This window comes from Haematobia irritans, chromosome 2 (genome assembly GCF_050003625.1).
Source record: "Haematobia irritans isolate KBUSLIRL chromosome 2, ASM5000362v1, whole genome shotgun sequence".
NCBI classification, from domain to species: domain Eukaryota; kingdom Metazoa; phylum Arthropoda; class Insecta; order Diptera; family Muscidae; genus Haematobia; species Haematobia irritans.
In genome coordinates, this window is record NC_134398.1 from 147,800,484 (window position 1) to 147,820,699 (window position 20,216).

Genomic DNA, 20,216 nt, shown 5'->3' on the forward strand with positions numbered 1-20,216 from the left:
TCGTCTCTCTTATGTCACGTCACTTCATCTGTCATGAGAGATTGATTTAAATGAGCGTTAAGAGCGTTGCGTACGCTCTTGAACTTACGCTTAGTTTTGCAACGACGTACTGCGTACAGGCTACCACTAAGTTTTTGTTTCGCTAGTGGAAACTATAATTAGAACCGGAAAGTTCGAATAATGATACTATTCTCTGCAAAACCTACCATAACTGGAGTAAATGATATAAAGAACCAATTGAGTAAGTATTCATCCTTTAAAACAACATATCCAACGAAAGTTTTCTTTGTTATAAAAAACGAAAGAAAACTGATTTTGGTTGCTATATTACAATACAAGTCAATCATGCAAACGGAATGAACTTTTGAAAATAGAAAAACCCAAAGGTGTTTTCGTTCGATGTGCAGGAACATGGTATTAGTATCAGTCTTTAAGCCTAGTACTAAGATCACGTTTTCGCACGAAAAGCTGTTATACTCCATATAAAAAACGTTAGCGCGGAATAAATGCGAAATCTTTCTTTGGGCATTTTCAGACACCTATTTATACAACCCTGGAATTTTCGCACGAAAAAATAGGCAGGCATGTTATTTCGCATAAATAAGGTAACATCCCTGGGTTTGAGACCCTATTTACGGAGATATATGAAGATATTCGTTTTTCGAATTCTTTTTTCGAACTTAGTAAAGGGTGATTCTTTTGAGGTTAGGATTTTCATGCATTAGTATTTGACAGATCACGTGGGATTTCAGACATGGTGTCAAAGAGAAAGATGCTCAGTATGCTTTGACATTTCATCATGAATAGACTTACGATCTGCCACAACGTCGAATTTTCAGTGAATGGGCCCTAGAAAAGTTGGCAGAAAATCCGCTTTTTTATCGACAAATTTTGTTCAGCGATGAGGCTCATTTCTGGTTGAATGGCTACGTAAATAAGCAAAATTGCCGCATTTGGAGTGAAGAGCAACCAGAAGCCGTTCAAGAACTGCCCATGCATCCCGAAAAATGCACTGTTTGGTGTGGTTTGTACGCTGGTGGAATCATTGGACCGTATTTTTTCAAAGATGCTGTTGGACGCAACGTTACGGTGAATGGCGATCGCTATCGTTCGATGCTAACAAACTTTTTGTTGCCAAAAATGGAAGAACTGAACTTGGTTGACATGTGGTTTCAACAAGATGGCGCTACATGCCACACAGCTCGCGATTCTATGGCCATTTTGAGGGAAAACTTCGGAGAACAATTCATCTCAAGAAATGGACCGGTAAGTTGGCCACCAAGATCATGCGATTTGACGCCTTTAGACTATTTTTTGTGGGGCTACGTCAAGTCTAAAGTCTACAGAAATAAGCCAGCAACTATTCCAGCTTTGGAAGACAACATTTCCGAAGAAATTCGGGCTATTCCGGCCGAAATGCTCGAAAAAGTTGCCCAAAATAGGACTTTCCGAATGGACCACCTAAGACGCAGCCGCGGTCAACATTTAAATGAAATTATCTTCAAAAAGTAAATGTCATGGACCAATCTAACGTTTCAAATAAAGAACCGATGAGATTTTGCAAATTTTATGCGTTTTTTTTAAAAAAAAAGTTATCAAGCTCTTAACAAATCACCCTTTACTAGCATTACTAGCATTAGGGCTATATATGCCAATGTTTAACTGCCAAATCTGACAAATACTAAAATTCAAAAATTTACTTATTTTATACAAATAGTTTTATTAATATCGCAAAAAATGCTTCTCATGGTAAGAATTACTTTAAGTATCCGTTACATGTTTCCTCATATTTCGAAGCAACTAACAATAAATTTGCAGTTTACAAATCATTTGTCATTTTTTGGACAAGATTTCAATTTGAATTTTAATCACAATCAAAGTGGGAATATGGCGTCCAGCATTGTTGTTTTTTAATCGTGAGGTTACCTTTTCTTCATAAGAACGATCTGGTAGCTTTGACCAAAGACCATGAATATGGTCTTTGGCTTTGACAGTTTGCGTGTTTTATATCTTGCTTTTGTGTTTACTTATTTTGTTTTGAAGTACCGCGTTAAATAAAACATGAATAAACAACAATGAGTGAATTACTGAAAATATTTCAAAAGTTAAGTGAATATTTTATAAATGGTTTGGTCTGGGAGGAAATAGAGGACCGTTTCGAAAATTACCAAAGGAGCAAAAACGCAAGTGGATCACAAGATAATGAATTTCTTCAAAATATACTCTGCATTCCTTTGGTCCAACGATGTGTAAAGGATAGTGAAATACATTCGACATTACTTGAATTGTGCGTGTCCATACGTACATTGCGTGGTGATGGAGGAAGTTATGATAACACCTTTGATTGCTGGGACGAAGTAGTAAAAGTGGCTCCTCGAGATGGCTACTTGGCTTTTATATACACATTAGCTGGCCTAATACAAATCGACGCAAATTCAACAGCGTACATTAAATTATCGTTGTTGGCAGCGAATGTATACTTTCTAACCCTTACAATACCCGGAGCTAAGGGATTTCATATTTTCGAAGAAGAGATTATAACACATTGTCTGCAGGTTATTTCCCTTGTTGAACGTATACAAAATCCTGATGTTATTTGCCGAATGTCACGCAATGAACCCATCCAAATATGGATTCAGTTTTCCACATTCTTTGATGATCTAAAGTTGGTACTACGTTATGTCCATTTTAAGGATTATCAAATGGCTAGAGATGGAATTCTCAAGAAACTGATTGATATACAATATTTGAATCACGAAAGAGGCTACGCCAACATGTGTAAGTTTATGACATTTTTTATAAATTCTTTAGTTTTGGGTCAAGAATCATTGGCCACACACAAATATATGAAGAATGTTCGAAATGAACTAGGATTAAAGATAAGAAAATATTGCTATAAGTGATCAGTATTTAGCAATAATTACCCATTACTATTTCACCATTGTAAGTCGTAGCTAACATTTTATGGCTCGCCATTTTTATGAGGTCACTTATCATTTCAACGAAAATAAAATTGGGCTGCATTCATGGGAGATTGGTTCTTGGCTCTCATAAACTTTTCTTTATCTTTTTATTATAATTACCTTTGGCGACTTATATTTTTTCCTTAAACTGTTATACACTAAAATATTTTTGTCATGAACGGTAAGTAAAGACAATTGCTATCAATGACAATGCATATTATTTTTTAATTTTTTGTTGTATTTCAAGAAATATTCGTAAGTTAAAAATACCTCTAAACATCCATATAAACATTATCAATAGCGAACTTTCGACGCATTTCTTAACCCATAGCCTTTTTCATAAATATATCTTTGATTGGGGGTATGTTATTGGTCAACTGCAAGCCTAAACTTCTCAGCAATACTACAGGGCTAAATGTAGTTGAATATAATGTATGCAAGCCATGTATACCGAGTAAAATGGGAACATTTTTCATCAAGCTGCGCTGCTCGTATTTCGTCAGGTATAGTTTATCTCCTAATTTTGCTCCGGCATACGCACCCTCTGCTAAGCATTCGGCCAAAAAGCAAACATCACTAAATCCAAGGTTAACGCCTTGACCTGCCAACGGATGGACACGATGAGCTGCATCGCCAATAAGTGCAGCTCCTGAACATACATACGAAGAAGCATGTAAAAATCCCAGAGGAAATGTAGCTCGAGACTTTTCAATTACTCCACATACCCGTGGCGGATATTGTCTTAAAGTATTTGTGCTGCGACCCATTAATGAATTCATAATATCGAGGGCTTTTACAGTTATTTCATTTTTTGGATATTCTTTGCAAAAAGCCTCATTCAAAGCATCAACAAAATTTTCCGGTGACATATTTAGTAATTCCTTGGCATGAGGCACAGTTGTACTCCATACAAGTGAACTTAGTTTATCCGTTAAGGGCAATAGAGCCACTGGACCGGTGGGAATAAATCTTTGCCAAGCTACCGAATTATCACAAGCATCGCTTAATTCCAATGTTGCAACTAAACCCATTCGCTTATAGTCCATTGAATAAACGTCTACTCCCATTTCCTTGCGCACCAGTGAGTTGGCGCCATCCGCTCCAATTAACAATTCACAAGAGAATTTTTCCCCACCTTGTAAAGTAACTTCAGACACATTTCTTCCAGTACTGTTGGGCAATTTCACATCCGATATTCTAGAATTATTCTTAATTAGGACATTGGATGCATTTTCATTTAATTGCCGATATATTGAATCGAGCATTAAATCGTTTTCCACAATACACGCAACATCATCGGCAAAATGTTCATGTTGAAAATTTATTAGCGCGTCACTATTGGCATCCCATACTTGCATTTGTTTAACGGGCTTAACGCGCGCCTTAGTCATACGTTCCCATATACCAATTGATTCGAATAATGATATGGTATTTTTGTTTATGGCCGATACACGATTACCATAGGGTTTGGATACATCAAAGCCTTTGAATGGAGGAGCTCCTTCAAGTAATAAAACTTTCTTATCAGCCAGTGTCTTATTTTTGGCTAACGTTGCTGCTAGTGCTGTTCCTACTAATCCTCCGCCGCCTATGATTATATCATAATGTTCGTTTTCATTAGCCGCTGCCCTTGTGTTAGATGCGACACATAAAGAGCGAAATGCCAAAGTTCTTATGTTGAGTCCCGCATGGGTGAACTTCGTTGAGGTTTTTATTAATAATCTCATTTTACTTCCAAAGGTTCGTTCGGTCTGCTAACTGCGAATGCAAGTTATCGAAACATGCTTACAATCGAATGCAGTAAAATATAAACAAAGGACAGCTGACAACCGTTTTAAGAGCAATTAGACCAACGTAACGTGAAATAAAGTAGAGCAAAACACTGAAGTAAACTCTGTAAATCTGTCTTAGCACTTTTCTTTTGTCGCGGAAGATTTGTAATTCTGTGGAGGCTAAAGGTGGGTACTATGTTCGGTTTTCGAGTTGAAAACCACTTTATTTTCGCGATTACTTTTCCTTAGATAATAAAAATTATAAATGAAAACAAACTTATTCCTGTAAAATATAGTCGAAATCTAGAGAAACAAGAAACAGCGCATCAATTGAATTAATTTATCTGCTTTCTATTGAACTGCTTTAATAAGGTAACCACGAAAATTTCAACGCGAAAAGCGAACATAGTACTTACCTCAATCCAACAAAACAAGTGAAGTTGTGTTCTGGGATGGAGATGTGAAGAACGGAGATGTAATCAAGAAAAGTAGTTGGAAACTACATAGTACCCACATTTAACGGACGTTAATATTACGTTGTATTTATATTCGTCTCATGGCAACTCTGACAAAACGTCATACATTTTTCATGACAAAAGGAAAACAATACAAATATCAAGAACGTAATTACGACGTAAAGTTATTTAATTAACAATCAAAAACCATAAGAATCATGTCCGAAATAAAATCCATGGAACATGCTACATTAAAGGTGCCCTATGAGGTTATAAATAAAAAATTTCGTGTAGCACAGAAAGCCGTCGACAGGGAAGTGGATCAAATACAAAACTTTTCCAAAGAAGTGGAAAAGGCCTTGATGGTTCGTCCAATCATTTCGGATGTTAGCAAACTGGTAGGCAATGTTGTCCAACGACTCCAAGTATTGAAACGCAAATCGGATGAGGCCATTGGCGATGAATTAAATGCTAGTTTTATTTGTAAGCGAAAATTGGATCATTTAAAGGATATCATCAATCGTGATAATAATGCAAGTGAAGAGGTATGGCAAGCATCAATTGACCAATGGAAACGGGTACGGATGGATCGTATGGTTATAGAACATTTACTACGCATGGGCTACTATGAGACGGCAGAACGTCTGGCCAACTACTCAGATATACGCCATTTAACAAATCTAGACATATTCCATACATCGCGTGAAGTCGAAGAGGATTTGGCAGCATTCAAAACTACAAAATGCATTTTATGGTGCCTTGATAACAAGTCAAAATTGAGAAAAATCAATTCCAATATTGAATTCGATTTACGGGTTCAGGAGTTTGTTGAACTCATACGGAAAAATGAAAGGACTGAAGCGGTTATTCATGCTCGTAAATATTTCCCAGCATTTGAAAAGACCCAGATAAAAGAGATTTGTGAATGTATGGCTCTTTTGGCCTATCAACCAGATACTACAATTGAACCATATCGAAGTCTTTTTGATATAAACCGTTGGAATAATCTTGTTTTGAAATTCCGCAATGAAAATTATCGATTGTTCCAACTCTCCTCACAATCCTTATTGAGTATTGCTGTCCAAGCTGGTCTTTCGTCGCTGAAAACACCACATTGTTATTCGTTCAACTGCAAAAATCTTAATTGTCCTGTGTGTCAAGAGGATTTCAATCGCATAGCAAAGAGTTTACCCTATTCTCATTGTGTCCAAAGTCGCTTGATTTGCCGTATATCTGGTTTACCTTTGAATGAGCACAACTTGCCAATGATGCTGCCAAATGGACAAATATTTGGTCAGTTGGCTATTCCGGAAATCACTAAAGAGAATGGCACCGTTCATTGCCCAATAACGAATGCGAAATTTACAAATCCCAAAATCGAAAAAGTCTTCGTAATGTAAAAAAAAAAACACAATTTATTTGAAAGAACTGTATACTTTCTATAAATATATTTCGATATGATTTCATTTTACACTCTTGTATACACATAAATAAGAGGCCATCAATCTCATAAACTAAAAACAAAAATCATCAAATACCGTAGTATATAGAAGAAAAATATCAACACGAACCCTTTTAGAAGATAAGAATTTAATCTTTTTTGAAATAAATATAATATGGATTTAAAATAAAATGTTTTTTATCTTTTTTTTCTTTTACCTAACATGATATGTAATGGCATTCTAGTTTTGGAAAGTATATGTATACATTTTCATGCAATCCATGTTTGACTTTCTCCAGAAAAGGAAAGTTGCGTGATATATTCAGGGTTTACTGGAAAGGATAGGCATAGTAGAGCCTTATAATGCGATGTTAAAAACGGGAGCGCGAAATCAAGAAGGAGACTGCGGGGGAATACTGCTTTAATAAGTGTGGAATTCTTTTGTTTATGCGCATTTGTTACCCATGTAGTGTAAAATGCTGTTTAAGAGAATTTCTCCCAACTATCGCAGATGTACAAAGGTTTTCATTATCTCCAACACAGTAAACGAGTTTTATAGTCTTTCATCGGTGGTTTCTATCCGCAACATTTTTGAGAACTCCAAAACCTTCCTTAGCGTGATGCGTTTTTGTACTCCAAATGTCACATATCACAGTGTGTAGGATGGAAACCCAATGACCTTCAAAGACATAGCTTTGACTGACTGTGTAACTTCAATTTATATAGGTGGTAATGACATGCAAAGGGGTCGTTGTTTTATGCATTAATAAACTCCAAAAATCGCATAGAGATCTGTACGATAAGAGTGTCCTATTGTTCTGTATCATTGACTTCGGATCTAGTATTCGAATCTTAATTACCTACCACCATGGATCTCATATTAACAGTTTCTTTGAAAAATATAATATATAATATAATAAATACTCGTATAGTAGAATTCTACTATAATAGAATTTCTCGTAAAGGATTACATTAATATCTATATGACGGTTTTTGTTACGGATGTCAAGTGGTCAACCCATTAAAAAGATGTATTTAAATGGTTTGGTACCCCAAATTAAATTTTCCAGGAATCGCAAGAATTTATTGATCTCAAAACAAAAATATCGGGATACTCACGTGCTTCTATCTCATTTCAATTTCTCATGGACGTATAACCAATTCTGAATCTGTAAGGGAATTTTGAAATTTTCCTTTAAGTGTTCACGACATTGCTTGATGAAAATCTATCTTTTCAGATGATTTGAAACCTAAATTCTCCAGGTTTATATTGGGTGTGGTTATCGATCTATTTTGGCCATAACCTTATACTCGTCTTCGTTTGAAATGTGAGGAGAACTGTTGTATAAAAATAACAGGTTGGCTAATAAGTCTCCGGTTTAACAAAGAAAAAACACATTTTTTTGTCAAAATTCGTTTTTATTATTCAACATAGTTCCCTTCAAGAGCGATACAACGATTATAACGACCTTCCAATTTTTTGATACCATTTTGGTAGTACTCCTTTTGCCTCAAAATAGGCCTCCGTTTCGGCGATCACCTCTTCATTGCAACCACATTTTTTCCCTGCGAGCATCCTTTTGAAGTCTGAGAACAAGAAAAATCGCTGGGGCCAGATCTGGAAAATACGGTTGGTGGGAAAGCAATTCGAAGCCCAATTCATGAATTTTTGCCATCGTTCTCAATGACTTGTGGCACGGTGTGTTGTCTTGGTGGAACAACACTTTTTTCTTCTTCATATGGGGCCGTTTTGTCGCGATTTCGACCTTCAAACGCTCCAATAACGCCATATAATAGTCACTGTTGATGGGTTTTCCCTTCTTAAGATAATGGATAAAAATTATTCCATGCGCATCCCAAAAAACAGAGGCCATTACTTTGCCATCGGACTTTTCAGTCTTTCCACGCTTCGGAGACGGTTCACCGGTCGCTGTCCACTCAGCCGACTGTCGATTGGACTCAGGAGTATGATGGAGCCATGTTTCATCCATTGTCACACATCGACGGAAAAACTCGGGTGTATTACGAGTTAACAGCTGCAAACACCGCTCAGAACCATCTCACAAACTAATTGACTTACAGACGTCAAATTTTGACACCAATCATTTGAATAAATATAAAAATAATATGCATTTAATACTAGCGACGCCATCTATGTGTCAGACCGGGGTCTTATCAGCCAACCTGTTAAAAACTATACTAACACGATTAGTGTAAACTCATATTAGGTACACTGAAATCTCTCAACTTGGACAGCCTCCAAAAGTGGACATTAAAATAATCTCTCATAAGTGGGCACTTCCAAACTGTGTCCAAAAGTTAGACTACAGTGGGTGTTCTTTTCTTCTCTGTACATACGTGATCGACTAATTTGGAAGTCAGTCTATGGACCAGCTGTCAAATTGGGAGTTCGGTCTATATGGGGTTGTACCAAAAAATGAATCGATTCAAACCGTAGTTAGCAAAGCTCTTCATGTATCTAAATTTTCTGTAGAATGCACATTATAGGCAAATTCAAGTTAGTCAGTGATTATGCGATTTTGAAAAGTTTAAGACAAACCGTATTTACAGACCCAATTTCAGATATGTATGTATTTTTCAATAACACCATTTTCATTTTTGTCTCTTTTAAAGATGCTGCCAATTTACATTCGAAATGTTTCGAAATATATGAGGAGATGATTAATGCCCACAATGGGGACCCAGAACAAACACTGATGAAACTAATGAACTTAACTGTATTTCTACATACATATGCCCAAAAGCCTAAATCAAATCAATCTACTGCCAATAATGTTAATAACGAATGTGAACACATATCCGATTGGTTTATTAACTCCATATCCAAATATCCCAGACTATTGGTAAAAGTATTAAAATTCTACATTGAATGTATAATCACAAATCCCGTAAAAAATTGGAAAAATGAACAGACACAAAAAGCATTGGAATATGCTGCTAAATATGATGCAGCTCTATTTACAAAATCCAATGAATCATGCGTGGAATTTCTCTGCGAAGCCATTTACGCTGATGAAGTAATGATACGATCCAGAGCTATTGATTTAATAGCGAAAATATTACAATTGGAGTCACAAGTTGACTGGCAAATGTTTCGTCATGAGGTATCCAATATACCAAGGGAAATCTATTTAATCAAGGAATTGATTGATAGTTTACAGGATCAAAATAATAATATTAAATTAAAAGCAGTACAAGCCTTACATATAGCTCTTACTAAGGGCTCACCAAATGCGAGAAAAATCTTATCGGAAGGTTTAAAAAATACGAAATATTGTGATATTGGAGTTGTCTTGCCCAATGAGCCAAGGGTGGGAAAAAACGAAATACGCTTTGGAAAGCCTGATGATCAAGAGGAGCCAACGTATAGTTTTGAAGGACATGGTGTTGTACAGTTATCATTTTTGAATTTACCATCATACATATACACTCATATATACAAAAGTCCCTTGTCATATATTCGAAGAGCTGGTATAATGCTAATGGAACAATTAGTTAAATTGAATCCTTTAATAATATTCAATACGAATTTTGTAAAGGTAAACTTATATTTATGCATATAAATTGTTAATCCATACTATGTTAAGTTAAAAAGCTCAGGAATGCCGAGTTCCAAATTTACAATACATTATCACTTCACTTTGAGAACACAATTAAATCCCATTATCAATTTCAGGAAACGTCTCTGTTGATTAATGAACCAACAGCTTTGGTTCGCAAACAAACTATGCTCTCAATAGATTCAATTTTAGAATCCTATCCCAATTGCTATCCGGTTATTTGGGTTTGGTGTAAGATTATTACGCCAATGCTTCAAGATGGTGATCCAAAGAATATTGAAGTTGCAATGGAGGTATGTACAATATAGCAATAATAGGGATGGATATTTAATATTTTTAAATTGTTCCATTTCTAGTGTTTTCGATCAAGAATTTTGGCAAATTTAAAAAGTATAGAACAAACAAATAAAGCCGAACATTTTATGCCTTGGGTTATCATAAGAACACTTCTATCGACTCAATCCCGTTTTTATTTACAAAATTGCTTTCATTTGGCTTTGCAAAAAAGTATGATAAGGTATGTACGGCATTCTAATACCAATACAATACTTACTTATATCATAAAACTTATGAACATTTGGCTTTTATAAAAAATAGTCTATTTCTAACTAGAGTGTTTGTAGGTCACTGAGATATTGTGAATATGTCATCAAAATTATTGATGACATAAACACCCATTGGAAAATGTTTATGGCATAATTAATTAAAGTTTAATTAACTGAAACATATAAAAAATGATCTTAAGTTCGAACGGACCAATGCTCATATTTCATCCATTACGAAGTTATAGAAAATCATTCGTTTTGTTTTGTTATTGTTGGTTTTGTTCTTTAAGCATTGTTGTTGTTTTTTGATTTCAGCTTAAAACCATGCATTGACTAAACTACAAGTGTAGCTTAACCAACAGAGGAAAAGAATGTTTGTCAAATTTATTTGGGCAAAGCCCTATAGACTGCAAGATGGTTGGATGGACGCACGTTTCGGAATTACCACATTCCTCATCAGCATCCTCTACTTGCAGCAAAATTATCAACCAATTACACTAGTTTACAAAAATTTTTTTTTTCATACACCATTGATAAAAACCAACTTTTCTTGTGTATTTTGAGCTGCTGAATTCGAAAATAATTTTAAAAAAAATTTTTATGGAACGGTTTTAAAGATATCCCGTTATTTTTTCACTAAACACTTTTTTTTACTTTTCTGGCAGAAAAGGTCCGTTGTAAAACACGAATTTTTGAAAAGTTTGATTTTCCGCATTGATATTTTTTGAACCACTTAACTTATCACAAATTCAATTGCACACGATTATTCGTCATCTTATAACCTTTCATTTGTGTATCAATAACGTTATAATCGGACTCGAGATATATTGTGTTTAGTGGAAAAAGAGCGAAAATTTAAAAATAACGGGATATCTCAAAAACGGTTCCATAAAAAATTTTTAAACATTTTTTTCGAATTCAGCAGCTCAAAATACATAAGAAAAGTTGGTTTTTATTAATGGTACATTTTGAGTGTAAACTAGTGTTATCGAATAAATTCAGGCAGTTCATTAAACCCAACAATGAAGCACACTTGAACCTTCCGAAAAAAGGTTTTGCATGATAGCCGGCTTATGCCGAAATAAATTCGTACAAACTATCTCTTTTCCTATGCCACTGTCAAATCATCGATTTATTTATATATATTATATTATAGTTTTGCAGTCTATAGGGCTTTGCCCAAATAAATTTGACATTCTTTTCCTCTGTTGGTTAAGCTACACTTGTAGTTTAGTCAATGCATGGTTTTAAGCTGAAATCAAAAAACAACAACAATGATCAAAAAATTAAAGAAAATTTTAGACAAAAGGAATAATAACTGGGACATATATGTGCTAAAACTTAAAATGGGTCTACATAGAGGGGTCTCACAAAAACAAGCTGATATCTATCCAGGCGTTAGGAAAACTATAAATATAAATAACACGTAAACAAGGGCCACATGACACACATTTTCGCTCGCCCAGCCAAATCTACTCGTCTCATCACCACTTCCTCGATCTAGATACAAGCTGATGTACCAACAGCGCCACACGAAATGTATCATAACACAATATATAAAATTGATCAACGGTGAAGTTGACGTTTGTTTACATTAGATTTTGTCGTCGCGGCTTTCGACTTTCTTATGAATTCTCACCATAAAAAGGTCTTCATTACATCCCGTTCCCGAGTTTTTTCAAAAGTCGGCTTGTCGATTTTGATCACTATATAAAGTCGGGTTGGTCTAGGGAAAAGCTTCCCAACCCTATATGCTGCCTGATCTAGAGGCTCACTTTTGTTACGCTGGATCTCGGGCTCTAGAAGGTGAAGATCAACCCTTACATTCCTGGGTGGAGGTTGCCTGTCCACAAGGTGGTGATTTGGATGACAACTTCGATAAAAACCCAGGAGGTACTGCTTTGACAACATGTAACATAATTGTCTCGACGCACCGGGATGATCTTGGTCTCCGCATAAAGGTTCTAAGGGCAGCGTTCTGACAGGTCTGGATGTTATTCCACTGCGAGTCGCTTGTCCACACTGGCGCTGCATAGTTTACCACTGACCGGCCAATTATAGGTAGTCAACAAGGTTTCTTTATCCGCACCTCAAGTACTGCCGGCAAGTGACTTGAGGACCTTGTTTCTACCGCGGAGCTTGTTACAAATTGTAGTAGCATGGACAGACGACTTAAAAAGGCAGTCGAATGTGACCCCGAGTACCTTGGGGTAGTTCACTGTCGGAATTATTTCGCCATCGACTCGAACATTCAACTGCCTACGTACTTCCGCCGTCCATGTAGTGAACAGTGTGGCTGAGGATTTGGTGGCGGATATCCTCAAATTTCTAGCAGTGAAATAACTGGTAAGATCAGCAATGTAGACGTTTAAACGATCACATATGCCATCAATAATGGGCCCGGATGCCAGGATTGTACAGTCATCCGCATATGATACAATCTCGACGCCGTCAATTTGTGAAAAGTGACCTCGCGACTTTCAACTGTTTGATGGGATTTCAGCAAAAAAAAGTATATACATTCCGTTCCCATTTTGGCTTTTAGATTATGTTGTTACGGGTAGATGTTGGATAAAATAAAAATTTGGTTAGTCGATGTGACTCGATTTTCTAAAAGCAGCATTAAAATTTAGTTTAGTCGATTTGAATTGAATTAAAAAATCCAAAAGTCTAATTTTAAGACAAGTAGTCGATTTCGGCTTTTATATCCCCGGTATGAAAAAGCTCCTGACAAAGGGGATGCCGCTCACTTTTAAACAAGGCAAGGCTATACCATAAATGAATTTCCATTGATTACCTTTAAAAAGGAATCCCAATCTTAGAATTGTTGGACCATTTAAAGGATAAGGTCGCAATATATGGCCCCATTTTAAGAAAAACTATACTGATTCATAAAACTGAAACTGGCGTTTCCAATTGATCCCACATCCACCATATTCTCCAGATCTGTTCCCTGAGAATAATTTCTGTTTTCAAGACTCAAAGGAATGTTCGCTTTTAGATAATTTTCGCCGAATGAAGAGGTGATCAAAATTATATAATTCATGAAATATTAATCATAAATTTGTCTATTTATCCTATGAAGGTTAGGGACCCACTAAAAATTGTATGGATTAATTTAATAGTAGCGCTATCTATGTTTCATCAGACTTATTATTTATAGTCAAGTCAAGTCAGTAAAGTGTGGTAGAGGGCTTTGGAAACATTTAAACATTCTTAGGACTATCTATTTCCTCTTGATTCATAATAATTGTTATATGGACCACCGTGGTGCAATGGTTAGCATGCCCGCCTTGCATACACAAGGTCGTGGGTTCGATTCCTGCTTCGACCGAACACCAAAAAGTTTTTCAGCGGTGGATTATCCCACCTCAGTAATGCTGGTGACATTTCTGAGGGTTTCAAAGCTTCTCTAAGTGGTTTCACTGCAATGTGGAACGCCGTTCGGACTCGGCTATAAAAAGGAGGCCCCTTGTCATTGAGCTTAACATGGAATCGGGTAGCACTCAGTGATAAGAGAGAAGTTCACCAATGTGGTATCACAATGGATTGAATAGTCTAAGTGAGCCTGATACATCGGGCTGCCACCTAACCTAACCTATATGGACCAACTATGGTCTAAGTGGACACAATTCCTCTAGCTCAGATTCGTGTCATCCCCATAACCTAACCTAACCTATCGTATTTTGTGAAATATTAATAATATTTTTTTATAATATTTCAGTCGTCAAATGATAAGCATTATAGAATCTCATTTACTCACATCAAATTCAACAGAAGCTTGGGTTGTTTTGAATTTTATATCAAGCAAAATGAAGAGTGAAGAACCTGATGCATTGCTTCATCAATTTATCACTCTGCAATCGGTAAGTTTAAATATCCTAATTACTTAATTCAAATAAAAAAAATGTTCTTCTATTTTTAGTGGAACAAAGAACAGAACATGTTAATAGCTTTGGAAGTACTAGCTAGTTGTATACAGGATTTTTCACATACTGCTCTAAATCATGCATTTAATCATATATTGAAAAAAATTAAAGAAGGTACATTATTACCCAGTATTATAGGTAAAGCTTTTGACTTCCTAGTACTAATTACAAATCGTTCACAAACTATGGGCAAAAGCAAAAATGCCATTATTGACTCGGATGCCAATATTCAGTGGATGATAGAATTACATCAACATTTGGAATATGAGATTCTAGATGGTATACAGTATTTCCCCGATAATCGTGATACATTTATGTCGCATTTATTTGCCTATTCTGAGGTGAATCTACAAACTCGCATAAGGCCACATGAAACCATAATACAATTTCTTCACAAATACATGAGCGAATGTATAAGAATAAAAGAAATTGATATGGATATGGAGAATACACGTATATTTAATTGTATAATTCAAATAACTGGGCGTTTATCGTTACGAGATGCTTGTGTTGCCTCCAAAACTTGTGCTTTATATGCAAATATATTAGCGATTAATGATCAACCACCCATTGTGAATACAATTATAGTTTCGCTAACAGATTTATGTAAAAAACATACACAAATTGTTGAACGTATTGTGGAAAGAGTTTTGCGAAAACTGAAATCACCGTACGATGTTAATCGATTGGAAACTTTCAAATGTTTTGAAAAATTGGTATTACAAGATCAACTAAAGTTGAGGGGTTCATTACTTTTGGCTCTGCTGGCAGGTCTATTAGACGAATGTGAGGAGCTATCGAAAAGAGCTTCCGATTTTTTTGCAGAATTTTTAGCAAAGAAAAATTCAACTTTATTTCAAAAATGTCTAATCGAATGTCCCTTCGTTTTCAATGAATACAAGGTAATTTTATATAACTAATTTAAGGGGATGATTTTATTATTATTTTCTCTGTTCTGTTTTTTTTTTCAGAATTTTGATGGTTTGGACAGTTTTTCTGAAGCTTTTATAAAATCGCCGCTAAAAGGCGAGTGCCAGCGCAAACGTCGACAGCAATTGTACAAACATTTAATGGAGGATATGGATGATATAAATATGATCATATATTTTGGACAATTAAAATTGATAGCAGGTACGTTTACTTTCAACTTAAAACAAATGAGAAATAGGTACATATTACCAAACAGGATTAATTTTAAATTGAAATTCCATAGTTGGGGCTCACACAGCTGTGTTGCCAGGTAATTTTTGATTCTTCCCCCCAACTCTTAAGAAAAAAAACCCCTAAAATGGTCTAGACTTGTTTCAGAAACCCTCGAAAATTTTAAGTATGTAAATAGTACAAAAAAAGGCCCAAAATTTCACTTAAAAATTAAATTTAACACAAATATATAAACTGAAAGAAGTTTTTTCGGAGGAACAAAATTTTAGACAAAATAAGTTTTTTTATGCTAAAAATTTTCTTTTGAAAAAATTTTCAGCGGTGGATTATCCCACCTCAGTAATGCTGGTGACATTTCCGAGGGATTTAAAGCTTCTCTAAGTGGTTGCACTGCAATGTGCAACGCCGTTCAAACTCGGATATAAAAAGGAAGTTCCTTTACATTGAGCTTAACATGGGATCGGATAGTGATACATCGGGCTGCCACCTATCCTCACCTAAACTTGTCTTTAATTGTATCAAATATTTAAAATGCCCCTTCAACTAGAGGTGTGCACGTGAGTAATATTTTGCTCACGTTCACGTACACTCACGACGGAAAAATCTTACTCACGCACACTCACGCACTATATTGTTTTGAGGACTCACGCTCACGCACACTCACGAAAAGAAAATTTGTACTCACGCACGAAAATGTCGTGGCTCACGAAAAATACCGTGACTCACGAAAAATATCGTGACTCACGAAAAATGTCGTGACTCACGAACAATTTTTTGAGTAATTTACCTTAGCGAGTGTCTGAAAATATGAGCATTATTAAAATCGAGAGCGTTATTACACTCTTAACATCCCAGGTGTCACTAAAATTGTAAATGAATTTAACTCTTAAGCGTTTTATGTTGGTGAGCGGGATTATTTTCGTGAGCGTAAATCTTTACTTACGCACACTCACGAAGATACTATTTTCGTGACTCACGCTCACGCACGACATTTTGGTTTGTTAATCACGCTCACGCACACTCACGTCGTTGCCATGAGCGTGACTCACGTCTCACGCGTGAGTCACGAAAATTTTCGTGAGTCACGACAATTTCGTGTCACGTGCACACCTCTACCTTCAACAGATGCGTTTAAAAAAGAATGTAACTGCATATTTGCTTGTATTTAGGAACATGGGTTGACTTCCCTTATTTTTTTCTCAAAACTCATGCCAGAATTGTTCCAAATTTTGTTGAGAATTGCTCCACTTTATAAGATCTAAGATATTTTTTTACCGCCAAAAATCCCCCCAAATAAATGTTACCCCTAAAAATCCCCCTAAACGTGTAAAAAACCCCTAAATTTCGGGGGAAAACCCCCAACCTGGCAACACTGTCACACAGAGATTGTGAATTTACACAGAAAAAAAAATCGCGAAAATTTTTCCAATAAACGTTTTAAAATTTTAATTTAATCATCAAATTCTTTAACTGAAACAAAAATCAATCACAAAAATTAATAGTATCAATTATTTTTTTAATTGTATCAATTAATTTTTTAATTGATACTATAATTTCTGTGATTGAAGACATTTCATTTTTTTCTAGAGGATGTTGTAGGGCTCAAATTAACTTTGAATTTAGAACATCATAGTGTTGGCTGGGATATATTTATGCCCATGTTCGCGTATAACCTAAAAATTTTACAATTTGTTGTTCGTTAGACCCTGAAGTACACAAATATAATAGCAGACATCGACTTTTTTTCTGTGAGTGTAGCTGTGGTTCATTTGGGCTTAAGCTCAGCTTTCAAAATCACTGAATTGATGTTCGTATATCCAATACCAAGAGAATGTGAATCAATTCAACAATCATGGTGTTCTACTCCCCATATTCACCGGAATTTTAACACAATTAAAAAATTATTTTATGAATATTTATCAAATTGAAGCATAACAGCAAACAAAATGTTTGCTGATCGTATTTAGGAGCTCGTAAGTATATTACAACACAAAAATATACCAAAAACTACTTTTGGTTCTTAATTATGCTTCGAGGAAAAAATTATAACCTACAAATTTTACAATTTGTTGTTCGTTAGACCCTGAAGTACACAAATTTAATAGCAGACATCGACTTTTTTTTCTGTGAGTGTAGCTGTGGTTCATTTGGGCTTTAGCTCAGCTTTCAAAATCACTGAATTGATGTTCGTATATCCAATACCAGGAGAATGTGAAGCAATTCAACAATAATGGTGTTCTACTCCCCATATTCACCAGAATTTTTTGTGAAATTGATTCACTAGCAATAGCTAAAAGTTGAACTAAGTCTGCGATAAATGTATTTCCGGTTAAAAAAAGTTTTCATTAAACAATTTGTAAAATTCTTCTTTGTGATACATGCGTTGAATTTAAAAGAAAAATAATGAATTAAAAAATGTCTCTTGGTTGATTCCACCTACTTTTATTAGCTGATAGTTCAAATTTTACATTAAAGCTTTTGTGGGCCTCAGCTCAGCTTTCAAAATCACAATAATCTACATTAGAAAAGATCCTGTGAAAAGCGCAAAGTTGAAAATACTTGTTCAACCCATTCGCTTATTTATGCTCAGCTTTCAAAATCGCTAAAGTCTTCATTGGAAGAAGATCCTGTGAAAAGATGAAAATAATAGCAGTGGGTCTGAATGACCTAACGTAAACAAGTGTTGATTGGTGTAGCAATAAAATTAATGATTTTTATATATTTATTTTATTTATTTTTTTTACTTGTATTCACATACAACAGGATATAAAATCGTTTTGTTTACAGTGTGTGATTAGTAAAGTGCAATCAATACATACACAAATTTAATATGATATGAAAATTACATACATTACCATTACAAAGTAATATTGTGCATCATGTTAATTTTCAATTTTTAGAAAAGTCGAAATCAGATCCCTTAATTAAAGAACCCGAAGGCATTGCTCTAGTTAAAGACGTTCTTTATATTCTGAAAAAGGTTTGTCAGTTAACTAAAGAGCAAAAACAAAATCAAGAAAATACTGGAGGGGAAAATAAAGACGAAGATGCATTGGCGGAAATTAACGAGCTAGCCAATGAAGGAAATGCGAACTCTGCAATTAATTCAGGGAATAAAAATGCTCCTGGAGCTGGACCTGGCAGAGGAAGAAGGAAACGAGAGTTAACAATGCCCGAAGCCGTAAGCTCAATTATACATAAAATTATAGCTGATTACTACAAATATATTTTTAATTTTTGCAGATGGCATTGCTTGAAAAATCGTTAATATTCATACCCACCATATATGAAAATATACGTATGCATGACGAATCTATAGAAAAATCATTCGACGATTTGTGCAAAGCTCTATATAAACGTTTTCCTAATTTAGTCGACTATGCTCAACCTGCAGAATTTTGGAATAAATATAGAAAATCTAAAGTTGTAACTGGGAAAAAATCTACAAAACGTAAGACACCCAAGAAAAAGAAGAGAAAACCTAAACAAGATTCGGAAAATGAAGATAGTGTTGAGGAAGACGATGGGGAAGAAGACGGCCAGGATGGAACAGAATCCTTGAAATCGGATGATTCCGATACGGATGATGAAATACTTGTTAGTAAAAAATCGAGATTGCAGCATGTAAATCGTAAAGGTGTTACACATTCCCAATTATCTATGGATTATATATTTAAACCTAATAATATAGATTAAGGTGAATGCATTTGCCAGTAGGTGAACATAAGATAATCACTGAGTGCCTTAAAAGCTATTGAAAAAAAATTTTGTACATCATACTCTGTACATACATATATTGAAAAACAAATCAGTATTTTGGCCTAAATATGAGGCATATTGTCTTATACTTCTATTACCTTCATACTTACTTTTAAGTTATTTTTAAGAAAATAAAAAAAAAAACAATCTACTTGTACAACTAAAGATTAAGTACTAATATTAATAATTTGACATGGTATTAATAGAAGTTAAAAATGTTAAAAATAGAAGCATTTATTTCGTATTGCTTACATTATAGCGATATATTTGTTAAGAAGAAATAATTTCATATAATTTTGTTAATTAATAAATAAAAATAAAATTCAGATAGACTTATTTTTTTTTTTGCAAAAATCTATGAATTTTTTTCATTAGAATCAAAAAGTACACTATTCGACCTTTTGATTTTTAACTTACTCCAAATTACAATCACTATGGGCCATATAATAGCTCACACCAATTCAAGTACACTCATAGAAAAAAGTCTGCTAAAAACAACAGTCGATGTCTGCTGTTATATTTTTGTACTTCAGGGCCAAATGAACAACAATTTATAAAATTTTTAGGTTATAAATTTTTCCCCAAAGCATATTTAAGAACCAAAAGTAGT

At 34.9% G+C, this 20,216-nt stretch overlaps 3 protein-coding genes across 3 annotated transcripts; 2 read left to right on the forward strand and 1 right to left on the reverse strand.

The window, feature by feature from the left end:
* Nucleotides 1–1,669: 1,669 nt before the first annotated feature.
* On the forward strand, nt 1,670–19,936 carry Cap-D3 (Chromosome associated protein D3). The gene is made up of 10 exons (XM_075296561.1): nt 1,670–1,749; nt 1,819–2,778; nt 9,266–10,191; nt 10,329–10,505; nt 10,569–10,729; nt 14,482–14,623; nt 14,683–15,588; nt 15,658–15,817; nt 18,748–19,028; nt 19,091–19,936. Exons 2-10 carry the CDS (start codon nt 2,076–2,078, stop codon nt 19,541–19,543), a joined length of 3,909 nt encoding a protein of 1,302 aa, XP_075152676.1. The 5' UTR covers nt 1,670–1,749; nt 1,819–2,075; the 3' UTR covers nt 19,544–19,936.
* On the reverse strand, nt 3,181–4,755 carry Coq6 (ubiquinone biosynthesis protein COQ6, mitochondrial). Its single transcript, XM_075296562.1, has one exon. It carries the CDS (start codon nt 4,688–4,690, stop codon nt 3,284–3,286), a length of 1,407 nt encoding a protein of 468 aa, XP_075152677.1. The 5' UTR covers nt 4,691–4,755; the 3' UTR covers nt 3,181–3,283.
* Nucleotides 5,302–6,823, forward strand: Kaz (E3 ubiquitin-protein transferase Katazuke). Its single transcript, XM_075296563.1, has one exon. The coding sequence runs from the start codon at nt 5,409–5,411 to the stop codon at nt 6,588–6,590; it is 1,182 nt and encodes a 393-aa protein (XP_075152678.1). The 5' UTR covers nt 5,302–5,408; the 3' UTR covers nt 6,591–6,823.
* Nucleotides 19,937–20,216: the final 280 nt, after the last annotated feature.

What these genes read in the sequence shown, in the direction of transcription:
- Cap-D3 (XM_075296561.1), top strand. Translation starts at nt 2,076, where the DNA reads ATGAGTGAATTACTGAAAATATTTCAAAAGTTAAGTGAATATTTTATA. An exon ending in AATTTATCACTCTGCAATCG is followed by an intron (nt 14,624 to 14,682) that starts GTAAGTTTAAAT and finishes TTCTATTTTTAG; the next exon opens with TGGAACAAAGAACAGAACAT. An exon ending in ACAATTAAAATTGATAGCAG is followed by an intron (nt 15,818 to 18,747) that starts GTACGTTTACTT and finishes TTCAATTTTTAG; the next exon opens with AAAAGTCGAAATCAGATCCC.
- Coq6 (XM_075296562.1), bottom strand. Translation starts at nt 4,690, where the DNA reads ATGAGATTATTAATAAAAACCTCAACGAAGTTCACCCATGCGGGACTC.
- Kaz (XM_075296563.1), top strand. Translation starts at nt 5,409, where the DNA reads ATGTCCGAAATAAAATCCATGGAACATGCTACATTAAAGGTGCCCTAT.